The sequence below is a fragment of the Typopeltis vanoorti genome, chromosome 12, assembly GCF_054136105.1.
Source record: "Typopeltis vanoorti isolate ZY-2024b chromosome 12, IOZ_Tvanoo_1.0, whole genome shotgun sequence".
Classification (NCBI taxonomy): domain Eukaryota; kingdom Metazoa; phylum Arthropoda; class Arachnida; order Uropygi; family Thelyphonidae; genus Typopeltis; species Typopeltis vanoorti.
This window is the reverse complement of record NC_143560.1, coordinates 35,542,518-35,561,815: the sequence shown is the minus strand read 5'-3', so window position 1 is coordinate 35,561,815 and position 19,298 is coordinate 35,542,518. Positions and strand designations below refer to the sequence as shown.

At 38.7% G+C, this 19,298-nt stretch overlaps 1 protein-coding gene across 1 annotated transcript in view; it reads left to right on the top strand.

Moving 5' to 3' along the window:
* LOC150100690 (TBC1 domain family member 1-like) overlaps positions 1 to 19,298 on the top strand; it is a 342,041-nt gene that overhangs the window by 210,629 nt on the left and 112,114 nt on the right. The window contains exon 13 of the mRNA XM_090401806.1: positions 10,009 to 10,161. Within this exon, the coding sequence (XP_090257932.1) occupies positions 10,009 to 10,161 (153 nt within the window). The remainder of the gene's footprint in view (positions 1 to 10,008; positions 10,162 to 19,298) is intronic.

Sequence of the window (19,298 nt, the reverse complement as noted above, 5' to 3'; positions counted from 1 at the left end):
ATAAGCAGTACCTGGCACAGGCAAGAAGGATGATCTGTATAACAAACAAGTCCAAAGTTAATTATGAGAGGAAGCTAGCTGAAGAACCCAAAGGAAATCCCAGTGAGTTATTTTGCTGACTTTAAATTTTTCAGGAAATGACAACATATACTAAAATATTAATTAAAAAAAAAACTTTAATCAATATCCTCCTATATTTCGGAAATGTTACATCGCCATCTTCTGGGCTATGATATGTGCACACAGGCACTAACAACGAGAAAATGAGGCTGAAGAAAGCAACTGAAGTTGGTCCTAGAGTCCTAAAGGTGCTCCCCTAGCAGGCTAAATTGAGTTGTCTTGGCTATTGGGCTGATGTGCTTAGGATGCAAGCTTCCCAAATTTGGGGCAGCCTCATGCACCCAAATTTGTTGAGGTTCAGGAAGTTTTTTAGAGCTGAGGCTGATTCCAGGAATAATCTTTCATTGCCAGCCTGTCAGGCCGAGTGATTAGTGGAGCCCTTTGGCTCTCCAGCCAAAGGGCTGCGTGTTCGAATCCCGCCGTGGGCATGGATGTTTGTGATCGTCTGTGGAAATAGTAGTGGTGGTGGTCGGTGGTAGATGGCGTTGGTGTAGTTACAGTCAGCTGGTGGATTGAGTGGTGGAGACATAGAGCTGGCACCCTCCCTTGATGAGTCTTTGGACACCCTGGAGGAATCAAATAATAATAATAATTTATATTTGCTGCAGTGTAGTAAAGTGGCTTTCTTCCAACGTATTCTGTGGTGGGTATCTAATGCATGGTTAGCAAGTCCTGAGTGGCTGTATTGGTGAAACCGGATGTAGTCTTTTTGTTCAGATAACCTGATATTAGCTGTCCTGCCTGTTTAGCGATAGTAGGACAGTTTACAAATGCAAGGGACCTGGTATACTCCAAGTAGGTCTAGGGAAGTGGCTGGTCTTTGGTGGAGCAGATAAGGGATGCCAATTTCTTATATGGTTTGTAACAGGTAGTCAGTTATATTTTTTAGGATTTTTGTAAACTTTTCAGACATGCCCCGGATATAAGGAATGGTGATAGATTTAGTGTAATCTCTTGTGAAGGGGGTTGTGGTTAACTGGTTTTAATATTTTCTGGATTTTATTGGGGAGTTGTAGCAATTGGCTGAGAAGGTGTTAAGAATATGGTTAAGTTCAGTAGCATTTTTTTTTTTTTTTTTTTTTTTTTAAATGTTTGGCCCATACACAGGAGGTTGGTTGGTCAACCTATAGTACATTAGTACCCTGTATGGGTAGTGGGTTAGGAAAGGAAAAATTTGTTTACATTTGATTTGAATGACTTTAAATTGTATTCCTTGGGAAACACAGCAGGTGGGAGACTGTTCCACAGTGCAGCAGATGAAGGAAGAGGAAAATAAACTTGTTCTGTTTGTTTCTAGTTGTACCGTGAAGGGATGTTGTGTTCTAATGAGCTTAGTACTGAGTGGAGGAATTATTGATGTTATTTCAGATGAACATTTCCCAAGGAAATATTTGTAGAATATATACACATATACACTGCAGAGACAATACATCTGTGTGAAAGTGTGGGGGGTGGGAGTTGGTAAGGGATGGATCATTAATAAGTCTAATTGCTCTCCTCTGTATTGAGTCGAGCATTTTGAGAGAGCTTTTAGGGGCCCCATATGTGGGAGCAGTATTCAATAGCTGGGCGGATTTGTGATTTCATCGTCATCATCAAATATCTGATATATATATATCCTCAAGAGGTGTACAGGATATGATAGTACTACATGAAAAATTTACATCATTACTAACTTCCTATCTACAACTTTCCTCCAAATTAGTTCTGTTACTTGTCAAGACTCCAACATTATATTTCTGTTGTCAAGATCTTATATTTCTATTGTCTAAGGCACTTTGTACAGTATCAATCCACCTATATCTTGGTTTTCCTCTGGGTCATTTTACTTCCAACCTGGCAGAGAACATTTGTTTTGCTAATCTTTCCTCGCCCATTCTATTTAAGTGACCATACCCTGAGATTAGCTCTGCTAATGCATTCCTGGATGCTGACAATGTCAAGTTCTTTCCTAATATCCTCATTTTTAATATGATATTGCCATTGATGCCATCTGTTCATGCCTCTAATCTTTCTCAGGACTCTCATATCTGCAGTCTCTAGTCTTTGGTCAAGTGTTTTACTTCTGAACCAGCTCTCAGATCCATAAGTTAAAACTGGTTTGAACACTGTCTTGTATACAACTAATTTAGTGTTCTGACTAATTTCTCTCTTATTCCATATGAATTTATTCATTTGACTTCCTACCGTACCAGCTTTGTTGATTCTGTTGTCTATTTCCATATTTAATTTACCATCTTCAGTAAAAATCGTGCCTAAGTAGCTGAAATGTTTTATTTGTTCCACAGGTTCTCTGTTCACAACACAGTTGACATTTTCAACGACTCTGCCTATTTTCATTGTCTTTGTCTTTTTATTGCTAACCTTCATACCATATCTATTACAACAGTTATTCAATTTAGTCAGGAAATCTTGCAGACTTGTAGCGGATTTATTTAGAAGTATAACATCGTCCGCATGAAGCAAAGAGCTGACACCACCAATTTTGATATCATGTTTAATACGACTTTCCTTCATAATGTGATCCATATAAATAATGAATAACAGAGGGGATAATGTACATTCTTATCTCACACCAGATTTAACATTAAACCATCTTCCTTTACTTCCTTCAATTCTGACTGCTGACTTACAACTCAAATAAAGACCAATTAATGCTTGATATAATGTCCCATTGACACCATATAACTGTAGCATATTGAATAGCTTCTCTCTCTCTCTTGGCACCTTGTCATATGCCTTTTCCAGATTGACAAAACTTAAATATAGATCTTTATTATATTCCCATGCTTTCTCAACTATTTGTTGTAAAGTGAAGATCTGATCCTGACAGCCTCTGTTTGGCCTAAATCCAGCTTGTTCTTCACCAAGCTTCTCTTCCACAATCTTTCTCAACCGTTTCTCAAGTATACTTGCATATATTTTGTCAGGAACACTCAGCAGGGAAATACCTCTGTAATTCTCACATTCAGTTTTATTTCCCTTTTTATATATGGGTACTATAAGAGCTCTACTCCAATCATTGGGAACGCATCCCTCTGTCCAGGCTTTCTGAACTATGCAGTGCAGCCACTGTAAGACTCTTATACCACCAGCATTTCTGGTCGAATATCATCTACTCCTGCTGCTTTTCTGCATTTCAAGCCTTTGATGGCTTTTTCTACTTCAAGTATGGATATACAGGGTGTTCGGGATAAATTTGACAGTTTCGTAAGGAAAAAGAAAATCTTCTTTGTATCTATTAAATTTAATGAATTGACAAAAAAACATTACAGGCAGAGTTAATTACAATACTATCAACAAGATTTACTCAAAATAACCACCATTAGCATCGATCACAGCTTCAATTCTGCTTCGGAACCTCGAACAAGCTGATGCTACAGTCTCCCTGGGAAGGGCCGCAAAAACTGTTTTAATTTTATCCATTAACTGGGCTTTTGTATTACTGGAAGTGCGATTGGTGTCTTTTTCAACTGCGCCCCATACAAAATAATCCATGGGGTTAAGGTCTGGGGAGTTTGGAGGCCAAACATTTGGACTGGTGAAGTCGTAGAAATTTTCAGACAACCATTTTTGACTTTTCCCAGAGGTGTGGCAAGGGGCCGAATCCTGCTGCCATACATACGGCCTACCATTGGCTACCCTTGTTATCCAGGGCTTGACTACAGTTAGCAACTCCACGAACAAAGCCCGAATTCCAATGCCAGGGTTCTTCAACACCTGTTCCTGCAGATTTGCGAGGAATTCTGCTGTACGAACGCAATCAGATCGTCTGCTAGGGATCTTTCTTCTTGCTACATCCTCGTAGTCACCATTGCAAGTCTCTAGTTCATGCCTGATTGTTTTTACTGTATTCAGGGAGCATTGGGCAGCAGTCGTAATATCCTTATTTTGATGGCGGGCACGAATCATCATGATACAAGTTATTCTCTTCCATGATTCAGGTGGGTTCCAGCTATCCATCCTTTCTGACATCTTGTATATGAATGAAGAAGGGTCCAAACTTTTAAATGAAGAGAAGTGTGTGTTAATACATGTAACTTACGGAAAAATATAATTAATTATAAATATGTCAAATTTATCCCGAACACCCTGTATATTCCTGACTGCATGCCTGGTCAGTGTTTTTTACCACGGTGCTGTCATCAATGCTTGTTTCATTTAGCAGTTTTTCAAAGTAATTACTCCATATTTCAAGGATATCTTTTATTCCAGTTTTCATGTCGCCTTTATCATCTCTAACTCCTTTTATAGCACTCTTTCCTCCATTCCTAACCTTCTTCAACAACCTCCAATATCTTACCCTCTTCATGATATTTATTTTCTATATTCTTGCCCAAGTCCTTCCATGACTTTTGTTTAGTTAGTTTTACACAGTGTTTAGCATTCTTGCATTTGTCTCTGTATTCTCTAAGAGCACAAGCTGACTTATTTGCCAGGAACTTTTAATATGCTTTCCTCTTTTCCTTCACTGCCTCTTTAACTTCCTGTGTCCATCGTGGAGTTCTGATTTTTCTATTCTTGTAAACAACCTCATCACATGCCTCTCTGGCTGAATTAATCAGGGTTTGCCACTGAATCTCCAAGGTTTGGTTCGTGTTCTCAAACTCTTTCATTTTTTCTTCAATAATCTTTGTGTATTTTAGTCTACAGTTCACATGTGAGAGCTGCTCAACTTTTATTCGCTTTAAAACTTTCTTACATGTTATTCTTTTCAATATGAAATTCGATTTTATCCTGCTCAAGACTAAATAGCGATCACTTCCAATTTCAAATCCTCTGTACAATCTGGTGTCCTGCACCAGGGAGAAAACATCACTTTCAACAATAACATAGTCAATGAGACCTTTCTTATTCCTTGCATCTTCTCTCCATGTGAATTTATGCACATTTTTATGTTGGAACATGGTGTTAAATATAATCAGTCCATGTCCTGAGCAAAAATCCAACAGCTATTTGCCATTATTATTAGCTTTGCTCTTTTCTCCAAAATATTTTTGTATGCCTCACAATCATTTCCTACTCTGCTATTTAGATCCCCAACAAGGACCAACTTTTCCGTTTTCATTGTGTCAGTTTCTTTCTCTAAAGCATCAAAAAATTCCTCCACTTCTACCTTAGTAGAACCTTCTGTGGGACCATAGGCACAAATAAGTCTCATTGTCCAGTTCCCCATTCTCATATTTGCCCACATCACTCTACTTGAGACTGCCTGCCATTAAAGAAGATTAGGCTCATATTGAGCGTTGAATACTATGGCTACCCCTTCTTTTCCTAGATTGTCATTGCTGAATATAACATTTTGTATTTATTGCTCAGAAAGATCTCACCAGTTTTTGTCTTTTTTGTTTCAGTCACCCCTATTATGTCGATCTGGTACTTATCTAATTCCTCAGCTAGCTACATTTCTTTGCAATTCAGGCTTCTTATGTTTGATAGTACGGATCTTTAACTCTGGTGATGTTGAGTTGGGGTATGTTTTCTGATTTGTTCCAGTAGCTGACTTTTTGCTGTTCACCCTGGTTCCCTGGTAAAGACAACGGGGGGCCTTGTTTAACCGGGCGATGCCCCAGCCGGCATGAAATTTTGTCATGTTGTACCATAATTTTGTATTTTGATTTAAACCAATAAGAATACAATTTGGTTGGCTAAGTCCCAAATTGCCAGCCCATCCTCGTTCGTTCAGTATCCAGGCAGATACCCAACAGGGTGAGGATTGGACATTAGGTCAGAAGCCCTGGTCGGTTCTCTGCATTCTTTTAAAGGCTATTTGGAGGTCTTCTCTCAGTTATACAGCTTTGACCCTTAAGCACCACAGATTTGTGATTTGTATAATGCTAATAGCTGTTTGGGAGTGAAGTAACGTCTTGAGCAAAAGAGAAATCCTAGTTTTTTTTGAGGCTGAGGATGCAATGGTTGGGATATGTTTATGCCAGGAGAGGTTTGATGTGAGGGTGATTCCAAGAAGTGAGATCTCAAACTGTCTGGAAATTTGGGTATCATCAAAAAGGATACTGGGAAAAAATGGTTCTTTTTTTATGGGAAATAGTACAGAATTGGTTTTTATTGGCATTGAAATTTATGAGGTTATCCAAACCCCATTGTAGGATGGTTTGGAGATTTGAGTTGAGGGTGGTAGTGGTTGATGTTCTGTAGGTTGAGGTGAGTTGTGTAGGGTAAGGCTTATCAAATGCAAGTGAAGAGTGTAGTGTGGTGTTGTCTGCAAAACTGTGTATTGGGTTGGAGGTCAATTGCAGTAGGTCATTGATATATAGCAAGAAGAGGGTTGGTGAGAGGACAGAACCTTGTGGGACCCCAGCATTAATTGAGTGGTGAGAGGATAGGAGCCGTTCACCATCACACAGAGTGTGCATCCAGACAGAAAACTGGCGATCCACCTACAGAAGCCCTTGGTCAGACCGAATGATGGTAGTTTGCCTAGTAAGCCTTTGTGCCAGACCCGGTCAAAGGCTTTGGAGATATCTAGTGCAACCACTTGAGATTCGCCAAACCTCTCCATAGCATTTGTCCAGAGATGGGTGACGTATGTGAGTAGATCTCCTGTTGATCGGCAGTGGGGAAAGCCATACTTATTTATTTGGTGATTTTTTTCCATTACTTTTGACAGGATTGAGGTAAGCGAGATAGGGTGGTAATTGGATGGCAGTGACTTGTCACCCTTCTTGGGAATGGGCTGAATATAGGCCTATATATACTCTCTTGGAGTAAGAGTATATATAGGTGACATAGGTTAGCGGTCAGTTCTGGAGCACAAACTTTCAGAACAATTGGGGGAATGTCATCAGGGCCTGGAGACTTTTTATGTGTCTAATTTGGACAGTATTTTTCTAATCTCAACCTGGCAAAAGGATATAGGGGGACATTGAATGTTGTGCATCTGGAATGGTTGGGTGTGACATTTACCATCGTCAGTTACACCTGCATTTGAAGCAAAGTATGAAGCCAGAAGATTGGCTTTTTCTGTGGGTGATGATGCAGTAGAGCCATCTGGGTATGATAGGGTTGGGAATGGTGTTGGACAGAAGTTACGGCCAATTGCTTTGGCGAGAGACCAAAAGGCTCGGCTGCCATTTGGACAGGCTGCTAGTTTCCTGCTTTTTTGCTCTTTCGAACTCTGTTTTGAAAGCGTTGATTGGTTTTTTTTTGCATCTATTACGGGCTTCGGTGTAAGCTTTGAAGGAGGATGAGGTTCTTGATTTCAGCCAGTTGTGGTATGTCTGGTGTTTCATCTCTACAGCCTTGGCACATCTTTTGAAGAACCAGGGTTTCGTTAGGGAATGACAGTTCAGAGTGCTGTGTGGAATATATGTATTCATGCCGCTGAGGATTACTTTGGTAATAAGCTCGGTGCATATGTTGGAATGTCGGAAGCAATAGTCCAACCATGGGAATGTGGCATAGAAGTTGTGGAGGCTGTCCTACTTGGCGCTGTTTTAGTGCCAAACTACTCTTGTATGGGAGAGTCTGTGTAAATGTTGTTGCATGGGGGAGGAGATGAGCACTAGGTTGTGGTCAGAATTGCTCACTACTTTCACTATGTATTTGGAGAGGTCATTGGTGAGGAAGAGATCTGTGGTGTTTGGGGAGTGGTTTGGATTATTTGGTGTTTTGGTTGGCATCTGGACAAGTTGTGTAAGGTCGTTAGTGATGGCAAATGTTTCAGCATCTCTGCTTGCAAGATCTGTACAACTGGAGGAGGAAAGCCAGCTACTGTTGTGGACATTAAAATCTCCTAGGAGGATGATTTTGCTGTTGGGAAAGTGGGAAATTAGAGAAAGTTGATTTTTAGGCAAGGTATGTCAGAGCGGATGTATGCACAGACACTACCCTTAGGTTGAAAGTTATTAAAGAGTGAGTAGTTTGGAAGGTCGAGATAAGTTGAGATAAGTAGTTAGGGCATTGCTATCTGAACAGATTAATTTTGCCCTGTTATATAGGGTTTTTATAATCCCATATTGTTGTGTCTGTGTGGGGGTGGTGATTTCTGGTGAATGTATGGGTTGGTTTTTTTTCTTTCAACAGAAAAGCCAGGGATCCATCAAGCTGGCGTGTAATCAGAGTGTCTAGGAAAGTGAGACTGTTGTTGTTTTCCTTTTTCAAGGTGAACTGGATTCTGGGGTGTTGATTGTTTAAGTGTGTTAAGAAGTTATGGAGTATAACTAAGCCATATAATAATGAAATAGTCTGAATTCATGGTGAACTGAAATAGGGCTGAGATATCAGGAAGAAATTTGGCTTGGATGAGATCTAAGGTATCTTTGAGTGGGACATTTGTGAATAAGGAGGACACATCAAAACTGACCATTATGTCAGTGTGTTGGAGTGAGCGGTTTCCTATACTTGCTTTAAAGTGGGCTGAGTTTTTTATGTGTGATGGTGTGTTGCCAGCATAATGTGTGAGCACTTTGATTAAATGGCAAATTTGTATGTGGTTCTCAACCAAACTGTAGTCAGTTTGGTTGAGAACTACTGTGGCATTTCCCTTATCTTCTTTGGTGATTATTATTTTGCTGTTGTTCATCATTTCTTGTAGAGCTTTTAATGCTTCTTTATTTGGGTGCATGAGACTGCCCCAAATTTGGGAAGCTTATGTTTCATGTTATATCCTAAGAACATCAGCCCAACAACCAAGACCACAATGTTTGTGCTTGTCTGTGAAAATACTAGTGGTGATGATGGACTGTAGATGGTGTTGGTGTAGATGATGATATGGTAGTTGTGGTTTGTTGTAGTTGGTGGAGACAGAGAATTGTAGAGTAGGTGCCCTCCCTTGATGAGTTTTTGGATTCTGTGGAGGGGTTATGTAATAATAATGATAACCAATTTAGCCCACTAGGGGGTGCCTTTAGGACTCTAGGAAAATAGAAGCCAACTTCAGTTGCCTTCTTCAGCCTCATGTGCTCCTTGTTAGTGCCTGCATGCACATATCATAGTTTTATGTTCCCAGAAAATGGCAATGTAACATTGCTAAAATATAGGAAGGTATTGATTAAAGTTTTTTTTAATTAATATTTTAGTATACATTGTCATTTCCTGAAAAATTTAAAGTCATATGTAACCAACGTATAAGTTTATCTACAAGAAAAATAGTTATTTTGCTATGTTGGTGAGTAAAGAGAAGAATAACATGAGTTATCATTGCCTGCTGAATAGTTGTAGGAGAGGCTGTATGATTGTAACATGAAACTGGTAAAAAGGTATTTTTATTATTATTATTATTATTACGTGACACCTTCAAGGAATCCAAAGACTCATCGAAGGAGGGAGGGCACCTACTCCACAACTCTCCATCTCCACCAACAGGCCCTATAGCAAACTGCATTATCTACACCAATGTCATCTACTGTCCACCACCGCCACTAGCATTTTCACATACATTCACAAATATCCATGCCAACAGGTGAGATTTGAACCCACAGCCTTTTGGCTGGAAAGCAAACACACTAACCACTCAGCCAACCAGGCTGACTATGTAGAATGAAGGCTGTGTAGGATATTATAGAATGAAGATAGATGAAATATTTCCATATTTGCATGCACTTACTGCTCACTGAGAGAATGGTAGGCTGCTGGTTTAAGTAGTGAGTGCATCATATATGAACAAATTTAATGAAAGATATGATACATAGTATGTGAGCAGAATGCACTTCCATAGATGAATCCTTGGACTTCTGTGGATATTTCCATGTAATAATATCGACACCATTTTTTGAAAATACATCTGAAATGATTGGATTATTAATAACTGGAGGATAGTTTAATATAAACTAAAAAAAATTTTTTTTAAATTAATTTGTATAAGTTACTTATATTAATGTGTCATTTAAATACATTGTCATTTACAAAGTCTGTTCTGTTTTTATGCAGTGAATCATGATGCTGCCTTCCAGAAACGCATGAAACTTGAGTATGAAGACATCTCACCCTGTCTTATAGAATGCTTCAAAAACTGGGAGATAATTTTTGATGATGAAAAATCAAAGGTTGATGTAGATATGCTTGAAGAAAATGTTAAAAAAGGTTTGTGTGTGTGTATATGTTTTTATTATAATAATTTAATAGTAGATGGATTCTTAATCAGTAAGTTAAAAATAATTTCATATCCAGTGAATTTATTTCTGATACATTTCAGGAGGGTTTTGTTTTTTTGTTTTTTTTAAAGAAATTTGCTCAGGCAAGATGTTATCATTTAATGTTTACATGTATGAAGATTACTTGAAGTTTGTCACCTAAGTAGAAATATTTGAAGGAAAGAGGAACTGTTATTTTTTAATATAAACCCATTTTAGATATATCAAACAGCAACCTTTTTCCTCCCTCCGTGATATTCTGATAGGGCAAACAGTATTAAAAATGAAAGCTGATTACCTGTGCTCTGGTGAAATATGATGATTGTTCAATCACTTCAAAGCTGTGGTCGTAGTGCATGGCTATTGCAATCTCAAAACTTGTAAGCTAATTTCTCATTGCAATACAGATCTTTTCATTTGCATAAGCACATTAAGATTAATGTTGCCATAAGACTACTGTACTTCAGCAGTATAGCATAGCAGTACTCAGTGGTTATTGTTTTAGCACTGGTCAGGTAATTCACCTTTGTTATGCCTTCTGTATAGCAAAGGGTATGATTATGGTTTGTCAGTGTGAATGAAATGTGAATGAACAAACTTCATTGTAGTCTTTGGAACTGGTAGAAAAAGAGGGCTGCTTCTTTATCCAGCTGAAGGTGGTAACATGTATTATTATTGTTATATCTCCAAACAGTACATAGATGAGAATGGCTACTTGAGTATTTCAATAAAACTTATCTCTCACAGCCACACCATTAACCTGTGAATACTATATATACCATAGATTTCTGACCTTGTGGGTAGGATTATCAGTAAAAAGAAAGTTACATGTACTGTTTAGATAAAGTTTGCTGATGTTGTTTATCTAAACATTTAGTGATATCTTCCAGCTGGGTTAGCAGAAGTGCAGAGAAGCTAGTTGGTATTGTGCAGCATCACAAAGGAAAATTATAAGCAATTATTTGTTGTGTTAGTGGCATCTATAGGCAGACAGAAATAAATACAATGATGGAAGGAAAATTTGAGGAAAAAAATCAAATTAAAGAAATTCTGTTTATAGTTGACTTATGGAGTTTAATAGATAAGTAGAGTAAAAAATTTCACAACTTAACGGATTGATCATCATATGGTATGCAGCAAGATAAGTTAATTTTATATTTATTGTATGATTATATTGTGTAATTTTTAGATTGAGTATTGCTTTATAATATTTGTGACTGGAACATGGTATTTAATTAAATATTTTAGATAATGTTATTTTAAAATTCCTTGTTTCTTGTTTAGTGCTTTGGAACAAAATGACAGTGAAAAGAAGATCGTTGTGGAAGTTGGCACAAAAGAAAAATACAGCGAATACCATAGAATTTTCAAGTAGGGTGCACTACCATAAGTGTAATATGTATGCATGGGGAGATGTTGCTAGTTTATGTGGAAAGATTGAATACAAGAAAGGAGTAGGTATGCAAGAAGTGTGATGTGCTGGTGGACCACAAGGCTTATTTGAATCAGGAATAGGGAACATGGCAGCATAAGTTACATAGATGTTGAAGAAGATTGTGCAAATTAGAAAGCATGTGAAACTAATAGCAAAGGAAAACGTGCTACTGAAAATAACGAAGTATGTGAGAATGATGGTGAAAAACAGAGTACAAGTAACTGTAAGACGACAAGCAGATTGCAAAATAAAAGCATGTGCAACCGACAGTAAAATAGTGAGAGAGAGAGAATGATAGCAAAGAAATGAGGCAAGAGATTAAGCAGATACAAAGTGAAGTGAGGAGAATTGTAGATATGTATGTAAAGAAATTAATAATGTCCAAATGAAAGAGGTGATGAAAGACTCATGAGTGGTGTTGTGTGGGATTCGATTATTAGAGATGTGAAGAACAAGATGATGCACAAGCTTTGCTTTTTGGGAGGTAGAATAAGCAGAGTGATTGAGACATTGGATATCAGTAGTAAGTGAGGAAAAGAGTTGGTAGTGGTTGTAGGAACAAATGACTTGACTTAGAACAAGGAAAATATAAGACTGGATATCAGAAGGCAGTTCTTCTTCTTCTTCTTTCACTCTGCCTTATCCCATGTTAAATGGGGTCGGCGCACCAATCTTTAACCTTCCTCTTCCAAGTTCTCCGGTCCAGGGCATCCTTCGGACTCCATCCTTTCTCCCTAAGATCCTCTGTCATCTTATCCCTCCACCTGAACTTGGGCCTGCCTCTTTTCCTCCTTCCCTCCAACTCCATATACTCCACTCGTTTACCAACATACTCCTCACCCTTCCTCTTAACATGTCCAAACCACCTCAGCCTACTTTCTTGTATCTTCTTGCCAATTGGTCCCACCTTAACCGTCCCTCTGATGTAGTCATTCCTTATCCTGTCCTTCTTTGTCACACCACTCATCCATCTCAACATCCGCATCTCCGCTACCTCCATCTTCCTCTCCTGTGCCTTGGTTATAGGCCACGTCTCTGCACCATGGAGCATCGCCGGCCTCACCACCATCTTATAGAGCTTTCCTTTCCTCTTACAACTCACTCTCTTGTCACACAGGACCCCGCTCATCTTCCTCCAATTCATCCAACCGTGTTATTCGGTGCTGTATTTCCTCATCCAGATCACCATTCCTCTCGACAACCGACCCAAGGTACTTGAATTTCTTTCCTGAAATTAGCCTTTCACCCTGGAGTCGTATGACGATATCCTCATCACTCCCCATTGACATATATTCAGTCTTCACCCGGTTAATTCTCATGCCGCTCTCCTCCAATGCTTTTCTCCACTCTTCCAGGGTATTTTCAAGCTTCTCTCGGGATGATTTGCATAGAACGATGTCATCAGCAAACAACATGCTCCATGATGCCTCCTTCTTGACATCCTCCACTAGTACATCCATGACCAGGTCAAAGAGGTAGGGGCTCAGAGCTGACCCTTGGTGTAGCCCTACGACAATAGGGAACCCTTCTGTCATGCCGACACTAGACCTGACCTGAGTTTCTGTTCCCTCATACATCTCCTTCACCAACCTCACGTACTTCTCCGACACCCCCTTCTTCCTCATACACCTCCATACCTCCTGCCTGGCCACTCTGTCGTATGCCTTTTCCAGATCTATAAACACCATGTGCAGATCCACTTGCATCTCTCTATATTTCTCCATCAATCGCCTTAACGCAAATATTGCATCCGTTGTCCCTCTTCCTGGCATAAATCCAAACTGCTCCTCACCAATTTTCGTTTCCTGCCGTAACCTTGCTTCAATTACTCTTTCCCATATTTTTAATGTGTGTGACATTAGCTTGATTCCTCTATAGTTGCCACAGTCTTGAACATCTCCTCTTCCTTTGTAGATTGGGACGAGAATACTTTTCCTCCATTCCTCTGGTATCTTTTCCTGTTGGGCTATTTTACACATCAGGTCCCATAACATATCCACGCCCTCACTGCCCAAACTTTTCCATACTCCCCCAGGTATCTGGTCTGCTCCCACAGCCTTTCCATTCTTCATTTTTCTCAGTACCCAAACCACTTCCTCTCTACTTATGTCTTGCACTGGTCTCTCATTTACCTCTCCATCCTCGCACCTCTCTCTTGGATTCTCCTCATTTAGTTAAGAGGAGTAAAATATAATAGTGTGATAGGAATGATAGTCATTATTTTGCACAGATATTAGTGATGAGATAAGGGTAGAGCAAGGAAGTAATATTATTATTAAGAGAGAGACCCTCTAGGGAGTCAGGGACTTATTGAGAGAGGCTACATACTACACACACCAGTTATCGTACTTATTCTTGAATTCATTCACACTGCTTGCTTAGACACAAGACATCCAATGGCAATCCATTCCATCCACACACCACCCTATGAGAGAAAAATCTAGCCCTCACCCCCTTCTTAGCAGTATTCATTCTCAGCTTCCAAGGATGCCCACTTGTCCTTTCCCAATCCTCATAAAATGAAAACTTCCATCAACTGAAATCCTGTATGATCCTTTCAGAAGTTTGTAAGCATAAATGTTAGGATATGTTGCCATAAATGTCCAAAGAGAAAGAAGTACAAGAAATTGAAAAGCAAATAGAATTGTATAGGAGTGATGGACTGAATTTGACTTGTTTTGGTGTAAGTCGTTTGGAGAGGCTACTGCTTTAAGGAAAGTAATAAGTGCAGAGAATGAATCTGAGCAAGTTAGAAGTGATGTAGAAAATCAGAAGAGTAAGGAAGAAGGGATTGAAGTGATGCTTATGCATGGAGAAGTGGATAGCATGAGTGTAGAGAATAAAGAATTAGAACAAGTGTGCAAGACAAAATAGGGAAATCGGGGGGCTCAGTGGGGGACAGGAGAACACAGAATGAGAAAGGGTGGTGTTCAAAGAAGAAGGAAAAGGATGTCCTGGGATATAGGGAGAACAGATAAGGGTAGAGCAAGGAAGTAATATTATTATTAAGAGAGAGACCCTCTAGGGAGTCAGGGACTTATTGAGAGAGGCTACATACTACACACACCAGTTATCGTACTTATTCTTGAATTCATTCACACTGCTTGCTTAGACACAAGACATCCAATGGCAATCCATTCCATCCACACACCACCCTATGAGAGAAAAATCTAGCCCTCACCCCCTTCTTAGCAGTATTCATTCTCAGCTTCCAAGGATGCCCACTTGTCCTTTCCCAATCCTCATAAAATGAAAACTTCCATCAACTGAAATCCTGTATGATCCTTTCAGAAGTTTGTAAGCATAAATGTTAGGATATGTTGCCATAAATGTCCAAAGAGAAAGAAGTACAAGAAATTGAAAAGCAAATAGAATTGTATAGGAGTGATGGACTGAATTTGACTTGTTTTGGTGTAAGTCGTTTGGAGAGGCTACTGCTTTAAGGAAAGTAATAAGTGCAGAGAATGAATCTGAGCAAGTTAGAAGTGATGTAGAAAATCAGAAGAGTAAGGAAGAAGGGATTGAAGTGATGCTTATGCATGGAGAAGTGGATAGCATGAGTGTAGAGAATAAAGAATTAGAACAAGTGTGCAAGACAAAATAGGGAAATCGGGGGGCTCAGTGGGGGACAGGAGAACACAGAATGAGAAAGGGTGGTGTTCAAAGAAGAAGGAAAAGGATGTCCTGGGATATAGGGAGAACAGTTGCATTTCAAGAGGATATGATGATAGGTAATGAGAGAAAGGAGTGGCTCAAGGAAGGCATAGAGAAGTCACATATAATAAATGGTATCAGTGAAGCTTGTTATAGATCCAGAAATGCACTGTTATGTTTGTATATGAATGCTAGACGTATTATAAACAAGCAAAATGAAATTGTTGCATTGATCGATTTCATTCACCCAAAATTTGTTGGAATAAGTGAGACATGGTTGGACAAGGATGATATCCTGATAGGAATAGAGACGGAAAGGTATATTTTGGGAAGACAGAAATGGTAAAAAGGATGTAGAGTGCTCTTGACGATAAAATAGGAGTTGTGCCCATGCAAGAGGGAAACAGTAGCAGTGATTTTGAGGCAGTATGGTGTGATATAGAGGAGAATAGAATGAAATATATAGTCAAATGTTGTCATAGGCCTGGTAATGTGAAGGGCACTGACCCTGGAATGTATTAGTAAATTAGCCAAGCAAATAGGAAAAGGATTGTCATTATGGTCATTTTAATTATGGCAATCTAGATAAGATTGAGATGATGAGATAGCAACCAGAAGTAAAAAAAAAATTAATTTCTTGAGATTTTTGAGGGACAACTGCCTCAGACAGTATGTAACAGAGAGCAGGCAAGGACTGAGGATCTTGGCTTTAATCACCTCATCAGAGGATATCATTATAAATGAGGTGTCAAATCTCCCTCCAGTTGGTGACTGTGAAGTTATTACTTGGGTGGTTGCCAGTGTGATGATTTCTGCGAGGGAAAGGTTATATGTGGAACTACAAGTCTGGTGATTATGAGAAGCACAGGACACAACTTGTAGCTGTAGCATGGAATGAGCAGTTGGGTGGAAAAGATATCATTTCTGCTTGGGTGCTATTTAAGAATTATCTAGTAGAAGCAATGTCTAAATGTGTTCCAAAGAGTCAAAAGGTTAAATAAGGTAGGCGGGAAGTGGATGAACACAAAGATTAAGCATGCAATACAGATACCAAGCAATTTTATAAGGCTAGGTTTTAATTCTTTTATCCCAAGTAAGTAAACAGACAAGTAAGTCAAGTTTGCGCCTGCACATAGTGCAAGTCTGAGGCAACTCGTGGTAAAGGTGGAGTAAGCTCCAATCACTTTCCTTAGTATTTTCCCCTAATGCAAAGCACATCCCCTTGCAGAGATGTATGATGCTATGCATTAAAGGCAAGGGCCACTACCCAGACCGGTTTCGACCTTTATTAAGCTCTCATCAGTGGGAGCCAGACCAAAAAAATGCCAAGGGTGAAGTAATGCAGAGCTTATAAATTTTACCTAAACAAGTTGCCACAAGGTGCTTTGACCTTATTAAATAAAAATCTCTGGATGAGAATAAGATGTAGAAAGTTTTTTAACTTGTGTATACTATGTTAAAGATACCAAGCAATTTTATAAGCTAGGTTTTAATCCTTTTATCCTAAGTAAGTCAAGTTTGCGCCTGCACGTAGTGCAACTCGTGGTAAAGGTGGAGTAAGATCTGATCACTTTCGTTAGTATTTTCCCCTAATGCAAAGCACATTCCCTTGCGGAGATGTGTGATGATGATGATATGCATTAAAGGCAAGGGCAACTACCCAGACCGGTTTCGACCTTTATTGAGGTCTCATCAGTGGGGAGCCAGACCAAAAAAATGCCAGGGGTGAAGTAATGCAGAGCTTATAAATTTTACCTAAACAAGTTGCCGCAAGGTGCTTTGACCTTATTAAATAAAAATCTCCAGATGAGAGTAAGTTGTAGAGAGGTTTTTAACTTGGGAATACTATGTTAAAGATACCAAGCAATTTTATAAGCTAGATTTTAATCCTTTTATCCCTACGTGCAGATGCAAACTTGACTTGTCTGTTTGCTTACTTGGGATAGTATACCCAAGTTAAAAAAACTTTCTACATGCAATACAGAGAAAGAAAGCATTATTGAGGCATTAGTGAGTGGTAATAATCAGTTCCATGCAAAGTATACAAAGAACATGTAAGGAGAGTAACTTGGTTGGTAAAGGAAGCAAAAAAAATAAAATAAATTACACTCAAAGAGAGAGTGAAAATTGTTAGTCTTTTGCCATGATATGATAATGTTGAGTTAAGAAGGAGGGTTTCAGTAGCAAATGATTCCATACACAGTTGTATTGAAGAAATTGAGGGGAGGGAGGATTTTTGATTGTGTGAAGTGAGCCTGGATAAACTACTCTTGGAGTGAGATCTAATGTAGAAAGTCGGAGAAATTAGATCATAATTGAAAGAATAGTGAGAATGTGCATGTAAGTGCAATTAAGGTATGAATGTGATAATGATATGAATATCAGTGAGCATGGTTATGAATCTGGTGAAGGGCTGACTTTTTGTGACTACCATACCCAAAAAAGATTGTAAATCTATAGTACTTTAGTAGCATGGGTTAGGGTAAAGTTTTTTTTTTCTCTTTTTATTTACACATTAATGTTGGGGTGATGATTGGCACTCTCTTGCCACTAACAGTGACAAGATTTACACAATGGAACAAGATTCTTGTTCTATTGCATAAGTCCCTGATTACGCCACAAATTGGGTAAACTGTCTTTCGATTTACTGTTTTCAGTGAATTTTCGTGGAGCCAGATGGTTCCACGAAAATTCACTGGAAACAGTAAATCGAAAGACAGTTTGCCAAATGGCAATTCAATAAATAAACAATTTATCAAAACAACAATTCATTGAATAGGCAGGTTTATGAAAAACAGTTTAATACATGGCAAGTTATTGAATAAGCAATTAATAAAAAAACAAAATTCATCATATGACAATTTGTTACAAAATCAATTGATTGAAAAAAAAACAATTAAGCAATAATTTTTTGATTAATTCATTTATGGTTTCTGAGTCGCAACTCATCAAACTAGAGCGGATGGGGTTGGATATTAGATTAGTGCATTGGATTGGAGATTGGTTATCTGACAGGTATCAGCGAGTTGTAGGGGGGGGGGGGGGTAGCAATAATCCCAGAAAAGGAAAGTCACTAGTGGTGTGGCATCAGGGGTCTGTTTTAGGGCCATTGCTATTTAAGCTGTATGTTAATGATATTGGTGAGGATTTAGATGGAGATATTCAGTTGTTTGCAGATGATGCAAAGTTGGGACAAACGATGAAGAGTAGAGCAGATGTTGTGGACTTACAAGAGGACTTGAATAGATTGAGTGAATGGGCATGGGAGTGGGATTGCCAGTTCAATGTTGCAAAATGTAAGGTTTTAAATTTTGGAAAATAAAGATGGGATGTAGAATTTACTCTTGGTGGGGATATATTATTGGAGATATTGAAATAAGAGATCTTATGGTGTGATGGTGGATAAGGATCTAAAACTTAGGGGACACATTACCAAAATTGTGAGGACAATGAATTCTGGAATGATGCAAAGGATGCTTACTTGTAAAAGTAAGGAGATTCTTGTTCCATTGTATAAGTCTCTGATTAGGCTGCACATGGATTACTGTGCACAGATTTGGTCACCTAGTTTTTAAAAGGGCGAAGAGATGTTGGAAAGGCTTCAGAGGCAACTAACTAAGAGTTTCTGATCTCTGGAATGTCGAATATGAGGAAAGATTGAGAAGATGCAGTCTACAGAGTCTAGTGGATAGGAGGAAGCGGGGTGATATGATAGAGACCTACAAGTTAGTAAAGGGTTGTTATATGATCAATGTTGAATAGGTTTTACAGAAAATCCTTTTATGTCAGCTGGATGTTAATAAAATAAATTATTAATATCTCTAGAGATATTACTTGAAAGTAACACCTTGGAATAAGATCCTGGGGATAGTTCATGAAGGTTACTATAAAGTAAAGCCCTTGGAAATAATTTCCCCAATCATAAGTGTGGATATTCACAATTTGGTCCTATGATTAAATCAGTGATCATAATAGTAAGCACTTTTGAACTTCATTCA